Raw genomic sequence first — 20,361 nt, forward strand, 5'->3', positions numbered from 1 at the left:
TTACAGGCTCACAGTTGTTACCTTCACTCTGCTTAGATGCAGCCTCCATGTAAGTCCCCTTTGTCCCTCCCCGCCAGTCACTGCCCCCAGCCCCCACTGCCCCTTCCCTGTGTAGAATTGCTCCAGAGGACGGGCAGGGCCCATGTCGACTCTTGGCATGTATTGGGGGATGAGTGGTGGTGGAGTGGCCACCGTCAGAGATCTCTGATCTCTGACGCCTTCTGATGTGCTGCTTGTGAGATCACTAACAACGGGCACTGCCCTCCCACCCAGGCTCCACCCGAGGGCCGGGTCACGTCTCTCCCCTGGTCATGGCTCCTCCAGATCCTGTGATGTGCTGGGGAGGGATGTGAGGGGGGCTGGAGCGTTGGCTTGGCTCAGGATGGCCGGTGCAGCAAGGTGGCTGCAGGAGACCCAGCAGTGACCACATCGAACCTCTCTCTGTCCTGCTTCAGGAACCGGCAGTGGATGTGCGCACCTTACCAGGAGAGTTCAGCTTTCCACGGCTCTTCTGTTAGTCCTGGCAGTCCTCCAGCTGGCTGAGGGGACCTGTCTCCTCCAAGTAGGACCCCAGCACCAAAGGGCCCGATCTGTGGCTCCAACCATTCATTCCCCAGAGTAGGTTCCCCACTTCCCCACATATTCCCCCTTTTCCTCTGAGTCCCCGCCCAGTGGCACAGGTTCCAATGCTGTTGCTTTCCTTCTCTTCCTACCTGATTACCTGTGTATCTTTCTTAGAGCTTTGGTGTACAGGAGTCCTTCCGCCAGTTTGCAGTGAAAACTGTCCCACATGTAGATTATCTTTGATGTGTTCATCAGGGGAGGTGTGCTTCACATCCTTATACTCTGCCATCTAGATCTGAACCTCTCAGACCTCTGATTTCTTATAATTAAGTCCAAATTTTTTCAATATATTCTTTTAACATAATCACCCAAAACAAAAATTCACGGCCAAGTAACTAAGAAATGTCTTGAACTCTAATAAACACATTCTGAATATTTATGTTGATTTTCAACTTTTAATCAAATGGCAAAATAGAAATTCTATTTGTAAAATAAGCATTTACCTCCATAGAGTTTGAAAGTTGAAATATGTTAATAAATTACTGTTAGCACATATATTTGGGACTCTCTCCAAGTCCCAAATTACTTAGGTATTTTTCACAGTTCTTTTGGTTGAGTCCTTTCTTTTGTGTATGTGTTTTTATGCCAGAAATAGATTTGAAGTGCTTTAATTGTTGGCATTTCTATCTGAAAACAGTTGGAGTCGTAACGCTTATTTTTGGCAAGCAGAATCAACATCCACCACAAAGCAATCTGTAATATAAAGCCTATAGCATAAACTTTTGTCTTTAGTGGGAAGAAATTCACCACAATAGGTTAGGGAACTTGTACGCATTTACTTCTGAAGTTTATGTGGCAGTTAAGTGATTTTGGTAAATGCCAATTTCCTACTTATTAGTAAGAACATCAATTTGTGCAACTCAAATGGAAAATATATGTGATTGAATGATCTGTCTGCTCCAAAACTCCTCTTCAGCAAGATAGGACTGTACATTTCCAGTGCCTCGTTAATGCACAAGTGGGGACCTCAATTTTTGAGACCCAGTGCAAGAACTCATGTCATGGCAAACTTGAGAAATAATACTGCCAAGTGAACCAGAAAGAGATTTTATTTTAAACAGGCTTCAAATGAAGGTTGAAGTAATCTGAAACAGACACTTTCGCAATCTACATTTCATGTTTTCCAAAGTGCTGACTGCCAGAGCAAAACAACAAAATTGTTTCTGGATATGTGAAGGGAAAAAGGTTGATATTAGTTATTCATTTTTGCAGATGCACAGTTCAGTAACTTGTACACAGAAACACTAGGCAAATCTTTCTAAACTTTGAAAATACAGTAGTGGACGCCTCATTAGACAAGGTTTTAAGTCATCTGAGGAGTAACCAGGGACAGTTTGCCAGACTTCTACTCACCCCAGATCACTGCCCCTCTGAGATGATTTATAAGGTTCATTTTAGAAATACTTGTAGCACACACATTCTGTAGAGATTTGAACTTCAAATGCTTTACAGTCTAAACTGAGCTTCACTGGACCATGTAGTTTTACAACCGGAAATCTTTCGGCATTACTCCTCCTTGGGAAGAAACTGAGAAGACTGTGTTGCCTATTTCAAAAGGAATTTTTGCTTAAGTGGACTGAATTTTAAACACTGATGTCTCAATATGGAGAATTTGGTTATGGTCTGATTTTTGTGGAGATAATTATCTTAGAAATACTGATAGTGGTCTTATTAATCCACCTATGGTCAACTAGATATGGCTCCTGTGTTGGTTTTGATTTGGTTATCGGGGTCAATCAATTTCTTATTAACTTTTACACTGAGCATTTCAATTCTGAATTGGGTATTAGTTTGAGAACTTCTCTGGTGAGATGTGTCTCTTGCAGTTGCTGGTGCTCTATTTTCATGCAACACTTTCATACCTGGCTTATTATCTTTGTTATGTGTTCACTGTATTGTCTTTTTCAATGTGTATAAATTCAGTTCTCTGGAGGTTTTTCAACTGAACAAAAACTGTACCTAGGTAATACTTCTCAAAGAGAAATTAAATATATGACATTTGGCTAGTAACTGCTTGTTAAAATACCATGCTGAGTTCTCAAAATTAAAATGAATATTACTTTCCATGATTTACATGTGTTCTATTAAAACAATTTTGAGACTGTTAAATACGTGTAACATCCCTTCAGTCATAAGTGAATGATACTAACTTGATGATGAAACAGTGAGCACCAATAAGACTGTCAAGAGAATACTTTTGACTTTTCAATTCTTAAACTATTTCTTTCCCTGAAACAATATTTACAAAACCAAGAAACACTGAATTCTTTTACAAATTGTATTCAAATTTTTGTTTTTTATATGTGATAACCAAGATTATATTGTGAGCACACTTAAAAGCAAAGTTTTCCATGTGACATGAGTAGATATCAAGAGCTTCCTTCCTATTACCATCAAGAATTATGTGCTGTAAGATGCAAAGATACAATCACGTGAGGAAAATTTGAGAAATGCAAAGAGAAATGCAACTGTAGCCAAGCTGAGCCCCACAGACTTCAAAGGAAACTTTGCAAACTGAATGAGACAGATAACACTTGTATGTGTAATGTCTATTGACTTGAGGCTTTCTAAAAAGCACTACCATATTTTTCATCAGACAGGTTTTGTAGGGAATAAAACTTGTATAATTTCTTTTTAATTTTTATGCCTTTCTATGTACAGGGTTTATTTTGCCTTGAGGGATACACTGAGCTATGGGAACACTCGAAGAGTCTTACTGTGTGGGACTGGGTGTGTGTCCGGCCCCTCACCCTTCCTTTCCCACTCTTTTACTGTTATCTCACTCACCAGAAGGAGCTGAGGAGGAATTAAACTAATTCTACCGACTTTTGTTTATCTATGTTACTCTTGTTCGGAACCTACATGATGCTACTGCCGTTAATACCACTTTCATAGAATCAGAAATAGTTTAACACCTTCTGAGAAAGTTCTGTGTTATAGGATGCTAGCTGTTTTAAATTCAGGGACTCTTCTCTTGCCTTGCTACCTACCTTCCATCAGCCAGAAATCCAGACATCTTGCCAAAACTGTCATTTTAATAAGTTACTTGAGGTAACCTCTAGCTCAGTAAGGAGTCTGACCAATGGGATTTACAGTTTTCCCCTCTCTAAACACTATGCACAAATCTGTGGCATCTCTGAACTAGAAGACCCCATTTGGATCAAAACCATAATGCTCTAGAAATCATTAACATTAAATCCTCTTAAATACTACAGAAACAGTATTTTTAAGAATTTATTGAAAAAATAATTTATATATTTCCACTGATACCTAGGATGAATTATTTTTAACCTCAATTATAGACCATCCTCCTTCTATATTCTTATCTATAGAGCTGTGCACAGAACCTACTTCAGAATTTTTATGTGGGTAAATAAATGCTCATGGTGAACTGAGGTGACAATCTGTGTAATTCATTAGAAAGATGAATGTACTTGAGAAGAAGCATAATGTTACATGAATTATGTGCATAATAACTTCAGATTTCTGCATTATGTGTAATCCTACTTGGAATAAAATACTGAACTTTTATCCATTAATTTTGCTAATAATATTACTTACTTTGTGGTAGTCAAAGTTTAGTTATCTGACTATAAAAAGCTAGACACTCATCATAACCTATTTAAATGCATATAAATAAATTCTCTGATACAAGACTGCTGGTTTTACATAAAGCAGAACGTCTAATTCAATTAGAGACACAGATGTCCACATTAGTTACAATTCTTATCATTCAGAAAGCATTTCTGCTAGTTTTATATGAACAATTTCCTTTACTTTTTCAATAAGTAATAAAGTTAGTCTAGCAATGAAAAGGTAGAAACTGCAAATGAAATAGTGCATTTTTAACATTAAATGTGAAAATGTGTGAAATTAATGGATATTTATGTACAGCTTTATGGCAACCTTTCCCACTACATGAATAGCTCAGATATTTTTACACAAACAGAGATAAATCCATTTGAAAATGTAATAATGCACATGTGTGCACACAGGAAGATGCTAAATTTACAAAATGTATCAGGTAGCTGGTGGCCATGGTGGAATGAAAAATAGTAGATTACGAAGAGTCATCCCAGATTCCAACTATATTTATACGTTAATTGTGCATTTATAAAAACCTTACAAATAATTGTTTTTCCAGGAAGACATTGTAAGTAACATTTAAATACATGTAGTAAGAAAACATCTTCAATTCTTAAAATCACAGTTAAACAATACAATAAGCTGATGGCTATACAAGAATCTTCTTTGTAAAGACTTGTCCATTCATGTTTGAAACAACATCATGTTCTTTATTCATTATAACATATAATTTCTGCTAAGTTTTTTTAATTGTTTCAATGCATGGATAATTATTCTGAAATACAACAGAAAGTCACATACATATTTGAACCTGTTGTTTATATTAAAAGCATTTCTAAGGTGTTGCTAAGGTTGAAGTGGATTTACTTTCAAATTATGTAAACTGGAAAGGTTATTTGAATTGTTTTCTAATAAGTAGATGATTAATTGCATTTACCTGTCAGGACATGATGGTAATTTAGATAATAACACATTGTCTTGTGTTCTGAGAACACTATGAAGAATCCAAATTTCATTTTCTGGGCAATATACTGAGGTCATTTGGCACACACAAAAGAGAAAGTGGGATAAAGTTTTAATGTTAACTGCAAATAAGTTCTGGGAATAAATATTTTTTCTAGGAATATTAATACTTGCCTTTGTCATGCTAATTGCACATCTTACTTAAAAAATGGAAATGCCAAATATTTCCAGGAAAATATTACATTTCAATGACTGAGATAGTTGGAGTGAGTCCAGTCCTGAAGACAGTAAATCCACAAGGGGTGGTGGTGGAAGATAAACTGTAATTCTATACATGAAAAGACTTAATCCCACTTGAAACTTTACAGTATCTATATATTTGTCTACATATTTAAGGTTGTAGACAGCAAAAGTATTTACATTAAACTACTTATAGAAATTATTTTTCTTCTATTCAGGAAGACCATTACACTAAGTTAACATGGGGAACTTAGAGGAAATACTCCTTAGGAGACTTACTCAATTGAGAATTTCTCTTTAGCACAAAGTTCAGGAAAGTAATTAAGAGGTCTCAGGTGTTTTCATCTGTAGGTCCTTCCTTTCAATCTGAATTACAGTCCATGGGTAAAGTTGACATTTGTGGTGAAACAGATGAATGTCAATTCAATTTCTTCTAAACAAATGTAAACAAATGTCTACATCGAAAGACTGTAATTATTGCACAATTCATGGCAGTGAAGTGACCGAGGATTTAGGCGGTCCCTTACGCTCTTACCTTTAGATGCAGTGCCTTCGTAAGAAAGCCTAATGTGGACAAGCTAGCACAGGATGTGAAGCAGGCGAGGCCATCTGTCTATAGTTTCCATTACTCTGTCCATCCCAAATGACTTAAATCAGCTAATTTTTACCATTGAAATAAAACACAATCAGAGGAAGGAATTAATAGTTACCAGTTGGGCTATAGCACAATCCAAGTCATAATGGAAGTGTTTTGTGAGCAAACTTCACATTGCTACCCCCAACACACATGTACACACACACACACAAGTTTAATATGCCAAATGGAAGTGTGTTGGTAGCGGTTCACCTTTCCAGTATTTCTCAAGGTATGGTTCACTGACACAATTAACAGTGACAATCTAAACGTGGAAACTGCAATTTTTTCCCCCTGGGAAAACTGTATACTGTATGAAGAAAACTGCAAGGGCTGAGAAGGTAAAAATGTTTACTTTTTATTTCTACTGGAGGATGCGAGATTGGGAGGCGGGGCATGAAGAAAAAGGCCAGTCAAGACTTCATGGCATTAAGGACTGTGGAAAACTTTTTGCCAAGGGCTCAGTACTAAATGCTTTGCTATATATTCTCAGAATGAAATGATAGAGAAAAGGCATGGACAGATGTAGGGCTTCCACATTTCCCAAACTGAACTCCTTTATTTTCATTTGCTCTTTCAAACCACAGGAAGAATGTTAACTGAATGAGCCTATGAAATGCAATAGAGTTCAGAGAGCTTAGAGAATCATAAAAAAAGACATGGACATTTTCACTATTTTATTCCTGGAGAGAAATGATTGTTGTAGGCACTTTCCATGACTCACGGAGCAGATTTATTAATTTTCTGGCCACAGAGAAATCTTAACCTCGTATTCTCAGCTATGTAATTCTTGTTCATCAGAAACTGAGTCCAAACTGCAACACTTGGGAAGAAGCACTAACATTCACCCATCACAGCCGTGGGTTGTTACCAGATCAATGGTGGCTCCAGCCTCTGTTCCCATGTGCAATCTTGCTATAAGAAAGACAGCTGATCAAAGACATACATACCTTAGAAATAACTTGACATATATTTTCAACTATGGTGAGTTAGGCAGAATGCAAAGCAGAGTGATAAGAATTAATGTTTTCACCTATTTATTTTTATATTACACATGTATATTTTATATGTTCAATGTAGGCAAGAATTGCTAATGTTACTGTGAGATGAAATGTTAAAAGTAACTCAGGAAAGGGTAGTATACATAAAGACCAACACAAATGCATGAGGTGAAAAGAGAAAAGGATAAGGTTTAAATGATTCAACACCTAAACAAAATTAATATACAGATATACTGTTTTCCATTTGGTGGATGAGAAAATTATTTGATGTTAGAATTAAGTGTCTTTATTTTCTGGTTTTCTTGAATACAGCTTCTTCAAATTTTCAACTGTCTGAAACTTAAAGGACTAGCTATTTTTAATCTGGGTTCCAAGACAAGAAAAAATACTTAAGCTGAATTGATTGCTGTACCTTGGTTTTTACTTTTTTTTTCCTTTTAACCAAATAGGCTAGAAATAACGGGACCCATATTGCCATCCACATTCCAATATTACCCCCAAAATGAGAGCAAGTAAAATCATGCTCACGATTCTTTGATAATAAGAAACAATACCTTCTTAGAAGGCAAATAAAAGAAATTCAAGATCAGTAACAATGGAGAAAAGAGTCAACAAAAGTTTTCAAAATTCTAGCATTATAAGATTAAGCTTATCACAAGACCGTCAGTGTTCACACAACTATCACAAAGTGAAAATTAAAATTATCCTTGGAAAATTCACGTGTCTGTACAAGGTGTCATCTCCAGGCTACCCTGGCTTGAGTTAAAGACCTCGTGGTCTGAATTTTTCATGAAAGCCTGTCTGCAGCTTGAGAGCCTGAAGCTGCTCTCCAGTGTGCAGTCCTAGCCCCTGCACAATGTGTGATTAATGGCAACTAGTTTGATTAGTTTAAATCTGGAACATAAATTTTAATTCAACTTCCTTTTCCCCTTTTAACAGTTCTGCCTAGCAGCCCTGTCATGCACAGGCAAAAATCTTTATTTTCAGAAGGAATAAATCCTTGTGGATTTGAGAGAAGTCAGTCATCTAGGATCAATGATGAGTAAATATAATGCCAAAGTGTCACGTTAGAGACCATTTGCCTCCAGAAAGATGGATGCCCCTTACCTGAGATTAAACAATGCTTTTCAAAATCTCTTGAGTTTGGATATATAGTTGTTTACAATTTTAACAGGAAGGATCAGCATCTTAGCTTTCAGAGTCTAAAGCTGGTCTTCACACTTTTCTATTATAACTTTGGTGTTTACATGTATGATGGAACACAGGAAACACACAAGATCTGGAAAAGGCCACAGAGCAATGTGTTTTCATAAGGGAAGTGTTTTGTTTAAATTTTTCTAATGTTTTCTGAACAGTTATACGAAGTAGATTCATATGACTGATGTCAATGACTACAATAATTTCCCTCTAATAAAAGTCCTATATCCTGGGAACACAGCACCTGCTTTGCTGCCAGCGAGTAGGGACACCGTCAATTCTGCCACTAGTAAGATACAGGGGTAGAGAAGTGGCACAGAACCCCTGGAGTGTGATTAAAATTTTCCTTCTCCCTTGTGCTAAAAGCCTCAATCATTTGAATGTATCTCTCTGCAGTGTCTATGTGAAAATGTTCACAAGAAGTCTGAATAAAAATGAGGCACCATTTCACATTAGTATCTTATTAAAAAACTGAGCTCTAGCATTCCTGGTGACAAGTGACTAATTCAAGCAAATAGTTACTACGTCTGGGCTTTATCGTGTTACAGAGAAAATGTGTTGCTAAAAATATGATGACCCCTGGCACTTTATTGCTACGGTTTAAGCAACTGCGACTAATTACTGATTTTCTGTATCATCTAAGCCAAATCAAGAATTCCACCTAGAGCAGTTACTGCAGAAATATACTGTGTTAGGCCCCAGCTAAGCTTCTGTTGATTTGAAGTTTTTTTCCTACATAAAAAGTACAAAAATACTCACTGAAGGTTACTGAGAAATTGTTTGATTTGACATAAAGATGAAGACACACTTCTTAGTACACGTTGTCATTCACAGGATAACTTGCATCACACGCGATTTAATGAAAGCTCTCAAATAAGCGATTTTATTCCTATCCATGATTGCAGACATTTACAAAACCATAACATCTGAGTTCACCTTAAAAAATAACTTATATAAAGCAGTGATATACACAGCACAAAATAGTTCAGGGAGGGGCAGGAGCAACTTTTAATAATTAAAATGTAAACGTGAAAAAAAGGATGGAATAAAAGTCCCTACTCATTCTACTTAAGATGTCATGTGATAGTATTTTACAATGTCCTGTGGGTCAATGCATGTATGTGCATGTGTCCATATAACATACGCACATACAATACATTCTCTTTCCCACACATATACATACACAGATAATCATTTGCAGTTCAGTTGAGGGCAATTCTAATGTGCCGCTCCGTACAGTTGTTCGAATCACGTTTGGACCCGCTTTCTTCACAAAATAGGGGAGAGAGCAGGAAATAAAAAGGTTGGTTTGGTGTGACTGAGATTCCTCGGTTTAACTGTACACTGTGATGAATAATTTTCTTCCGTAGTAGTTCTGTGGAGGGCTGACTCATTGTGGTTTCCATGAGGAGACTTGGTGATGGATCACACACTCATTGTCATGCTAGGGGAGTACTAGGAGAGAAGAATCCATATTTTAACAACACTTCTACAGGCCACTGACATCCCTCTTGGTAAACAATAGTAACTGTGAATTTTAATGCTTTTTATGAACAAGCTTTTAATACACCATAAAAATTTAGCAAGCAGGAAAAGAGTAAATTATATAGAATTGACTGTCCTGAAATGATAACTATTTCCTCTGGAAAGCAACCAGTCCTGTCCTCTCTCTGAGCGTAAAGGGTTGATAATTACCCGGTCCCTTAGCTTTTTTTCTTCTAGCCAGATTCAGGTTTTATGGGCCCTCGGAACAACTAGGGCAAAAATCTAGCCCAAGGTCGAACCATATGAAATAAGTATGAGGGGCAGGCTAGTCTTCATTTTCTGCTAGCTTGGTTAAGATGGGAGGCTACTAGCCTCTCGGTGCTTGTTTCCTCACCTGTTAATTCTGCTTAATGACAGTCTTAAAGGGGTTTTGGGAGGTTTGAATATAAACCCCTTAAAACTATGTATTTATTAGAAACAGAAATGTGCTCAGTAAATGCTGGATTAATAATTGAACTTCTAGCTGGCCATAAGAAATCCTCACTAGAGCACTGAAAAAATATCAATACTTAAAGAGTCTGATTTATACTTCAGCATATAAACTTCCCTGAAACTCTGACTCCAGTCTCAATCCACAAGCACTTCTGGGCGGAAGTAGGGGCTCTGCTGCCACGTGCTACTTGTCAGTTTGAGGCTGACCACTAGTAGAGGTGAGGCTTTCAGAAATTTGGAAACATAGTCTTATAAATGATAAATAGAGCAGTTACTCTGATAATTATGCCAATACACCCTCATAAAAAGCTTTTTTTAAAGCTTTTTATTTTGTACTGGGGTATAGCTGATTAAGTGTTGTGATAGTTTCAGGGGGAGAGTGAGGGGACTCAGCCACACATACACATGTATCCATTCTCCCCCAAACTCCCCTCCTCTCCAGGCTGCCACGTAAGTGAGTAGAGTTTCATGTGCTATAATGTAGGTCCTTGTTGGTTATCTACTTTAAGGCCCAGGTACTATTTTTTCTCCAAAACTCCAGATGTGTCTCTAACGAGCAGCCATGTTTAAAAACACCTGGACTCTATGATGATCTTTTACTTTTCTCTGGTTTGTTTCACTTTTTCTATTTCATATTCAGTGCTCCCATTTCATTTAGTTTGTTTTCCAATTTCTCCATCACTTTTTTGTTTGATGTTTTCTCAAGCCTTTATCAAGCATAGTAGAAAAGCTTTTGTATATATATATGTAAATAGTATGTATAATATATATTTTAGAAAACATGAATTTTTACCTAACTAAAAAATTTGACATTTGGGTTCCATTTGTTTGACTTAGTATGAACAGATGCTACATTTCTAATTAAAAAAAAAAAAAGATATGCAACAGGCAACAAAGGTTTACTGTATAGCACAGGGAAAGTAGTCACTATTTTGTAATAACTTATAAGGCAAAATAACCTGAAAAATACGTGTGCATGTATATTTGAATCACCTTGCTGGGCACCTGAAACACTATGTCAACTATACTTCAATACAACACATAGATTAAGAAAAAATTAAATATAGCAGTGTGTACATGTCCATCCTAAACTCCCCAACTATCCCTTCCTCCATCTTTCACCCTTGGCTACCATAAGTTTGTTCTCTAAGTCTGCGAGTCTCTTCCTGTTTTGTAAGTACGTTCATTTGTATCATTTCTTTTTCGATTCCGCATGTAAGGGATGTCATATGGTATTTCTCCTTCTCTGTCTGATTTCATTCAGCATGAAAATCTCTGGGTCCATCCGTGTTGCTGCAAATGGCATTATTTCATTCTTTTTGATGGCCGAGTAATATTCCATTGTCTATAGGTACCACATCTGCTTTTATCCATTCCTCTGTCGATGAACATTTAGGCTGCTAAATGTCTGGGCTACTGTAAACAGTGCTGCGATGTGCCCTCATACTCTTGAGGAACAGACTGTGATGGAAGAGTTCCAGAGCAGCACCGCCCAACAGAACTTACTTCAGTGGTGGCCATGTTCCACAATCTGTGGTGTCCAGCACGAAAGCCACCAGCCACATGTGGCAACTTGAGCACAGGAAACGTGGCTAGGAACTAACATTTTAACATGATTTAACTTCAACTTATTTAAATGCAGCTGGTGGCCTCTGTCTTGGACAACACATTCTAGATCATCTGCCATGGGAGAAGCATCTGCTACAAATGGAATGGCCTCTGGATGAAGGGGGTTTCCAGATTAGATGTAAATATGAGCTCTTAAATACTTTATATGTTTTATAAAAAACTGAGGACCAGGGCCTTTTCATACTGTTCATGGGGTTCTCAAGGCAAAAAATACTGAAGTGATTTGCCATTCCCTTCTCCAGTACATCAATCGATGCTTTTGAACTATGGTGTTGGAGAAGACTCTTGAGAGTCCCTTGGACTGCAAGGAGATCCAACCAGTCCATCCTAAAGGAGATCAGTCCTGGGTGTTCATTGGAAGGACTGATGCTGAAGCTGAAACTCCAATACTTTGGCCACCTGATGCGAAGAACTGACTCATCTGAAAAGACCCTGATGCTGGGCAAGATTGAAGGCGGGAGGAGAAGGGGATGACAAAGGATAAGATGGTTGGATGGCATCACCAACTCGATGGACATGAGTTTGGGTAAACTCCCGGAGTTAGTGATGGATAGGGAAGTCTGGCGTGCTGTAGTTCACAAGTCACAAAAAGTCAGACATGACTGAGCGACTGAACTGAACTGAGGACCAAGGTAAAAGGGAATTCCTTTTAATGTGGTACTAATGATTGTGCCTCATGGAAAGAGGCAGATAAAGTGAGAGGGTTTGGTCCATTCTGCAAGGGCTTAACCAGGAACAATGATGATCCTGAGAAGAAGGGCATGAACCTTCTGAAAAGGGAGCAGAGAGAACAGATGATGTGAATTCCAGATGAACTAAGGCGGTGTAGGAATCAGAAATGAGGTATAAGGTGTGGACTAGATATGGATGGATTTGTTAATATGGAGAAAGCAGGATTTCCCAGGGAAGAGTGCAGGGCGACAGTGGTTCAGCTGGCAGAAGTCTGGACTGAAAGGCATCAGAGTTTATCTATGGCTTAAACCCAAAACCCCACATTGATCTTGAGTAAAAGTAGACAACTAGGCCTGAAAACGGGTCACCAGAGCCTAAGAGGAGGATTGTTAATTCTTTAAACACAGGTCCAATCAAGAAAAAATCTACTTGTTAATCATTTAATAGCCTCAAATTTCCATTCAGTCTAGAAAAGCTAAATTAGACATGTTACTGACTTTCCATGGTGGAGTACAATGAGTAGGTTGATAAAAGGGGAGACTGCTAGAAAAGACAAAGGGGATTCAATCTGATAGAAAATGTTTTCCCCTTTAAGCTTGACAGTGGCAGCAAAAAGCAAAGTTAAATAAAGCCCCAAACCCCAAACAATCATAGACAAGGATCTGTGAAGTGGAGCCCACCCTGACCCTGTGCTGGGAGGGGATCTACCCCCAACTCATCAGGAGAAACCATGCAAATCTCCACGACAAGGAATGACAGGTGCTGCCACAAGCTATCCACAGACTTCGACAAACAATTATATTTTGGTATTTGACATTTAGGAGCAAAACTAAACAAGATAAATGGGTATCAATGTCTTATCAAAAGTATAAAACATTAGAATATGGCAAAACGGGCACAGGAAATTTGTTGTTGTTCAGTCACTAAGTTGTGTCTGACTCTTCATGACCCCCATGGACTATAGCCCACCAGGGTCCTCTGTCCATGGATTTCCCATGCAAGAATATTGGAGTGGGTGCCATTTCCTTTTCCAGGGGATCTTCCCAGATCAGGGATGCTTTCTATGGCTACTGTTATTTATAGTAAGAATCAGTGAATCAGTCATATTGCACACAGAACCTTCTGTGATGATGGATATGTTCTATTCTGTGCTGTCCAGCACAGCAGCCATTAGCCACACATGGCTACTAAGCCCTTAAGATGTAGCTAGTCTAATTTAGGACCTGAAAATTTAACTGGATTTAATTTTAAACAACACAGCAAGATCATCGATCATTATTTTAAAGACAGACTTTAATGGGTATATTGTGCCAATCTAAAAACAGTAAAAGCCTTTAAAGCTTTTCTGAAAGGACTTCAAAGGGTATGTTGGAAAAATTTTCTGGGTAAGTCATAATTAATTCTACAGACCATCTCATTTAATGCACATCCTGAATAATCGGATTTTAAAAATCCCTGAATCCTTTTTTCATAAGGATTGTTCCAGTTCATTCATATGTCAAGTGACATTAGGTAATATTGTTAAGAATACATTACAGTATTCATTCTAATTATACACTGTTAAAAGTATGCATATATGCAAACAAATATATGAGCACATTCCCTGCTACCAAGCATGTTTATTGGTTGTTCCTATTTCTTAACACTGGCAATTGTTAAGATTTTAAACCTGTAGTATTTCAAATGTCTCAAGCAAATCTTACAGTAAAATGAGAATCTGTTACAGATTCATTGGGAAGTTAAAGAGAGTTAGGTTTATTCAGGGAGGAAACTGAGTGGAAAAATAGGGTACACCGAGAAAGTCAGGGCCAGATTTAGAAAGGATGGAAGCATCATCTCTAAGCAACACAACTCAGAAAAATTAGCAAGCATCTAATACAATTTAAAATTTGAAAGTACAAGTAACTGTAAGATGAGGCTCTGAGTATATTTGGAACAGTAAAATAGACTGTGTGTAACTGTCTGTATAAATGATGGGCTATTTGCACTGCTAAGGCTGTAAACCACTTATCTGCTGTTGCCTTTATTGAAACTGCTTCAACTAAGTGAGATTGAGGGAAATCACACAATTTCTAGGAAAACGCACAGAATGTGCAAGCAAAAAGGAATTTTGCTATTATTGCTATTCAAGCAGAAGAGAAACAGCTGACATTTTTTTCCAGAAGTAAAGAAAGAGTAGGTGTTAAATGGGATATCGTACTTGCTGCTGCTGCTGCTGCTGGCACTTAAGAGACGTGAAATATTCACGGCGTGCTGTCCTGAGGCCACACTGCAATGCTTCTGTTGTGCCACTGCATCAGTGCGCCATGGCATATTCTAGTGTTTATGCGGGAGGCTGTGACATCAGGTTCTCTTCCGTCAGATGAGAACAGTTTTGGCCTTACAAAGCTGTTGACTGCATCAGTGTTTGGTTTAGCATGTAAAGCGTGAACTAGAGAATGTATTGTACCCACTTCACGTACCATGGACTTCATCGGAAGCACCCATTAACTCTTCAACCAATGCGTGTGCGTTTCTGTTCGTACACTTTAAGAACACTTCAGATCTTATGTTTATTTCTAAGCATCTAGATATTTTCTTTTCTTATTAAATAAGAGATAATGAGATGAACTAAAGTGAAATAAATCTAGTGTGTATGTGGCTATGTAAACAAAAAAATACATGGGGGCATATGTGATTTCTTTGCAATAGCAGAAAATGACCAAAGGCAGTAAGGGTAATAAGAAATGATCTACTGCTTGGTTGATAATTCCTATTTGGCAACATTATTTTAACAGCATGTTTGCTCAGCTGATTATAGTTCAATGCTATGGCAAAGTATTATGCTAAATTAATTCAAGAAATAAGACTGCTTTCTCCTGAGAGGCATGAAGCACTATTTTGAATTGAACCTTTTTGTATTGTTTTCAAAACCAAACATTTTCTAGAGTTTGAACACTAGGGGGCATCTTTGTTTTTTGAAACAAAGACTTGTTTATGATTTCCTCCCCCGCCCCAAAGAGTTTGAATAGTGGCTCTATTTTTTTGGTTCACATTTTTCTACATAAAGTGCGTTGGCACTTCAAGGTTTCTGCCTTTGGGGGGACATTTCCGTCTGTATATGGATTGTATTAAGCAGCATGTGTGAAATAACTGGGACAGTGTCTGTAACAATCAGTTAATAGACGTTTGCTTCTTTCCCAGGCTTCTTCTGTGGTTAAACTTCAAAATAAAGACTGACAAGCCCTCAAAAGGCAGACTGCTCAAAAATTTTGGCTTTACAGACTTTATGTGCATTAAACACTAGAATCTGATTTGCATGTTTAGTCATGGGAAATGTTTTCTTTTTGAATTCATTAAGTAGTTCTGCTTTTCCTTGATGATAGTAAAGCTAACTTAGCAGAGATACCTAGTCTATGTACGGCTTTAAGGCCTTACTACATTTGTCTACATATGTCTACATACTACTACAATTTGCAATGAATTTCTTTTGTCTTCCTCCTCTCTGCTCTGTTTCTTGATCTTTTAAAGTGCAAACAAAAATGTAATAGAAGAATCCATAACAAGGGCGTCATTCATAGTGGAGACCCCTCACAGCAGGGAGAGGGGGACGGCCGGTGGCCAGTGTGGACCTGCTTCCAGGGCTGCGCTACCTGCTTTCAGGGCTGCACTACACTCTAGGCAGAGGCAGGTTCTCCACCCCATCCAAGTAGTTCTCTTTGGGGGACTTTTCTAGTGGGGACAGGAGAGAGGGGAGGGGAGACAGGCTGGAGCTTTTGGCTTTTGTTTTTTTTTTTTTGTAACTTTGCATAGCAGCTTGGCATTTTACCTGCTTCCTGGCTTCAAGGGTAGCAAGGCCGGGCCAGGGGAGGGGGAAGCCCCACTCAGCTGCTCTCTGTGCTGTGCACACAGTCCCAAAGGGGTGTGCTGGTTGGTGTGTGCATAGTCCACTTGGGGCCAGAGGGCGAGGCTGGTGTTTACACAAAGTAGATTTTAAACTTCCTTTCTATCTGGTTTTCTGATCACCACGAAAAGCACTCTGATGCCCACTATGAAGCTGGCCCCTCCCCGACGAACAAGCTGTCACCAACAAGGTCTGGGAAGGAAGAGTGGGGAGAGTTCCTCTCGTCTCGGCCCCTAAAGTTAAAGTCACACGGGATCTCTTTAAAGAAGTTTTCTTATCCAATACAAAGCTGATAAATTTCCTCAGTGCTCTTTAAACACATGGTTTCTATCTATTACAGTACTTGTGAATCTGACACGTGGTTTAATTAGTTGTGTGAACACATTTTCCCCATCAGATTGCATTCTTTGAGGTTAGGGATGTGTTATGTTTATTTCAGAATACTTTGTCCTTAACCTAGTGCTCTGCATACTACAGGCTCATCGCATGTCTAATTGAACTGAATTAATTATCATATACCTCACTGAATTATAAAATTTTGTTACTGGAAGAATTAACATAAAATGAAATTAATGTCTCTAATTAGATAAAGAGAATAGTAACTAATTAAAATTAATTTGTCCATAGTCTTGAAGCAAACTAGTGAAAGAACCAGGATCTAAAAAAACAAAATCCTATAACCCTAAGCGTTATGACAAACTACATAATTTCTCACATTTTTCTGTTTCCTCATCACTGATGGGCTAATCTTTTGATTTTTTTTAATGCAAAATTTTATGTATACCTTTCTTGTCCCCACTAATCATATATAGCATGCAAATAAAAGCCAAACTAAAAATCAGTGTAATCTTATGTCTAGTTTTAACAGAAGTCAAGTCTAAAATTACAGGAAGTCTTGTCCCAGGTAGAGGTGCTAGGTCAATACCAAGAAGTAAAAGAATCCACAGAACACTCAATCTTGGGTTCCATTTTGGGAAGCAGCTATTCTGGGTAAAAGTTAGGCATGCTACAAGCTACTGCTTCAAATTCTGATCTCTGGTAAAGGTTGAATTAGGGCAAAATGAAGGTGAGATCAGAAGGGTTTCTCTTCTGAGTCTGTTTATGGTTTGGCAGATCCTCCATGATTTTAATAATGGCAGCACGTGTCCTGGAGGCACTGATGCTGTGAACATGAAACCAGCTTGGGTTCTGAAGTTCTTCATTCCAGTTCAGGCATCCTTAGCAGAGAATGTGGATCAGCATCGCTGAGGAAGCTTTTTCACCTGGAAGTATGCTGGGCCCTACTCCTGGAAATCCTGAGTCCCTGGGTCTAGGGAGGCTTCTGGGAAATTGTATTTTTAAAAATTCTATAGGTATTTCTAGTGTGAAAAAAAACCAGTTAATTAACTACTGTATAGTGTAATCATTCCTTGAGAAAGATGCCACGTTGCCCTTTTGGTCTCTCCAGTGCCTAGCATATTGCTTTGGCGAGTGCTCAGTAACTGTTACATGAAGGAATGAATTTTATTGCTGCTCTGCTGCTGTCTGGAGAAGGCAATGGCACCCCACTCCAGTGCTCTTGCCTGGAAAATCCCATGGAGGAGCCTGGTGGGCCGCAGTCCATGGGGCTGCTAAGAGTCGGACACGCCTGAGCTATTTCACTTTCACTTTTCACTTTCATGCACTGGAGAAGGAAATGGCAACCCACTCCAGTGTTCTTGCCTGGAGAATCCCAGGGACGGGGGAGCCTGGTGGGCTGCCATCTATGGGGTCGCACAGAGTCGGACACGACTGATGTGACTTAGCAGCAGCAGAAGCTGCTGCTATTTTTATGTAGACATGAAACGCTGCCTTTGTTTAAAACTATAGTCACACAAAAAATGATGTGAGTATCTAGTTCAGGTTAAATGTAAACAACACATTAACACATCGGGCAGGAAAGTCTAGAGTGTGAAGTACAGGCATCTTAGAGATAAGTTTCAGAGCCTCAAAGGGCAGCACTGAGAACAGACTTGGTTTTGCGGTGACCCAGGATGCTTCAGTCACGCGAAGACTGAGGAAAATGATCACACGTGCAACCTGTTTCTAGTAGATTCCTTCATAATGTATGTTTTCTGTAGAAAAACTATTAGAATTTTCATTTTTGTAACCATGTACGTATAATCAGAGTTGAAAGTGCATTTTTTAATGTTTTCAAAGAAATTTCACATTTTCTAACTCTTAAAAGATCAACCTATTGAACTCTAAATAATCATAATAATGGCTTTATGCATTTATTCTAAAGAAGAGCTTCAGAAATAAAATCTGGATATAATAATGTAGTCAAGGGAATACTTACACTCTCACTCTGAAAAGGATTTAAGAAATTTCCCCCCATTTCGCCATCATCCCTTGGAGTGCCCGGCTGATTACTCAGGCTCATATTATTGGGAGAATTCTGTAAACAAGATTTAGAAAACACAGCATTTTTAAGATTTTAATTTCCCTTTTACATTGTACTGTTTCAAACATGGGATCTATAGCATCATCTCTAAGAACAAAGTAGATATAATTCCTACCTCAGACTTCTACCATGTATTCCATTTCATTCTTGGTACCTTGACAGGACCTATATACTTTCCCAAATGAAAATTAAAAGACAGAAACCCCAAATAACTCACCATAACTCTTCATGTTAATCTCAGAATCAATATTTATTCAAAATCCCACCTTCAGTTTATGGAGTTCCTAGGACTCTGGAGATTTTAAGAAACATTTCCAGGAGGCCCATGATGAACACCGTGGGCTACCCACTGATTAGAAAGGATGGGACAATGCCTTCCCCAGGTGATTTTACTAAGCAGACTCAAAGGTCTCTATTTTCATAAACATTTCCCTTTAATTCTACATGCATTTTACATCAGTAACACGATTTTAGCCATTATTTTTATATGAACCATAAGGAAAAAAGGAAAATAGTTAACGATAGTTAAGAACAAGAGGAATAAATACCCTAGAACTTGAGAATTCAGTATGTACTTGTAGAGGGAAAGGAGGCTCATGTGTGGAGTGATCTAGAATCCTTTCCAACCATTTGAGTAGATGTATTCAAAACTCTTAAGATAAAATGGTTGATACGAGCTATCCAGTCAAACACTAAATTAGCAGTATGTTGCTTTGTGCTCTATTTAAATTTTCCTGTGTGATTCTAGCCACGTGAGGTCATCTGACACTCCACCTCGATGGGGAATGCAGAGCGGCAGCGGTGCACGGAGCATGCGCACATAGGCCTGCAGCTGTGACCGAGGGACTCTTGCAAAAATAAACTGCGAGGGTGAAAACTCGCACTTGTTATTTCAACTGGAAGCCAGGCTTTGGAGTCTTTTCCTGAGTCACTGCCATTTATATTCTGTTTCTGAATAAGTTTTTAGATTTTTTTTTTTTTTTTTCAAAGAAAATTTCTGAGGATTCTGACTTACGTCATACAAATGAAAATTTCATGAATGAGTTATTCCCAGAAGAATATAGGCTTTTAAAAAATACGGTTACAGTGTAAAGCAGAAACAGGTAGATGAGCTGGTGGAAATACAGCTCGTGTCTTGTCGTGCTCTGCACCTCAGAGGGAGGATCTGAGAACATGGATTCTCTGAAGTCCATAGGAGCTCTGTTAGCCAGTGAACCCCAAGGGCCCAGGAACCACTGCATGGCATAAAGAGGGTTCTATTTTTTTGACAATTGTTTTTCCTATGAAAATGTGAGTTTCCTAAGTATAAAATAACTGAACTTTGAAATGTACAGGGATAACTTGATTTCCTGGAAAAAAAAAATAAGTAAAATTGAGGTGCAATTACTTAAGCTACAACTCACTAAAATAAATTATTAATCAACTGTTTTAAAATTAGGAACGATAATATTGACTTAGTTCAAAAAAGGGAAAATTTATTTTAAAAAATATTGTAGGATTTACCCCAAGTCTAGCAGTCTTTTTGATCCAGACA

At 38.2% G+C, this 20,361-nt stretch overlaps 1 protein-coding gene across 8 annotated transcripts in view; it reads right to left on the reverse strand.

Moving 5' to 3' along the window:
- Window positions 1-4,689: 4,689 nt before the first annotated feature.
- The window catches only part of SSBP2 (single stranded DNA binding protein 2), a 318,494-nt gene continuing 302,822 nt past the window's right edge, over window positions 4,690-20,361 (reverse strand). For all 8 annotated transcript variants that reach the window (XM_070373069.1, XM_070373070.1, XM_070373068.1 and 5 more), the window contains 2 exons: window positions 18,723-18,821; window positions 4,690-9,699 (listed from right to left, as the gene is read on the reverse strand). In XM_070373069.1, coding sequence (XP_070229170.1) covers window positions 9,670-9,699; window positions 18,723-18,821 — 129 coding nt within the window. In that variant the 3' untranslated portion in view covers window positions 4,690-9,669. The remainder of the gene's footprint in view (window positions 9,700-18,722; window positions 18,822-20,361) is intronic.

The sequence above is a fragment of the Bos mutus genome, chromosome 7 (genome assembly GCF_027580195.1).
Source record: "Bos mutus isolate GX-2022 chromosome 7, NWIPB_WYAK_1.1, whole genome shotgun sequence".
Lineage (NCBI taxonomy): Eukaryota > Metazoa > Chordata > Mammalia > Artiodactyla > Bovidae > Bos > Bos mutus.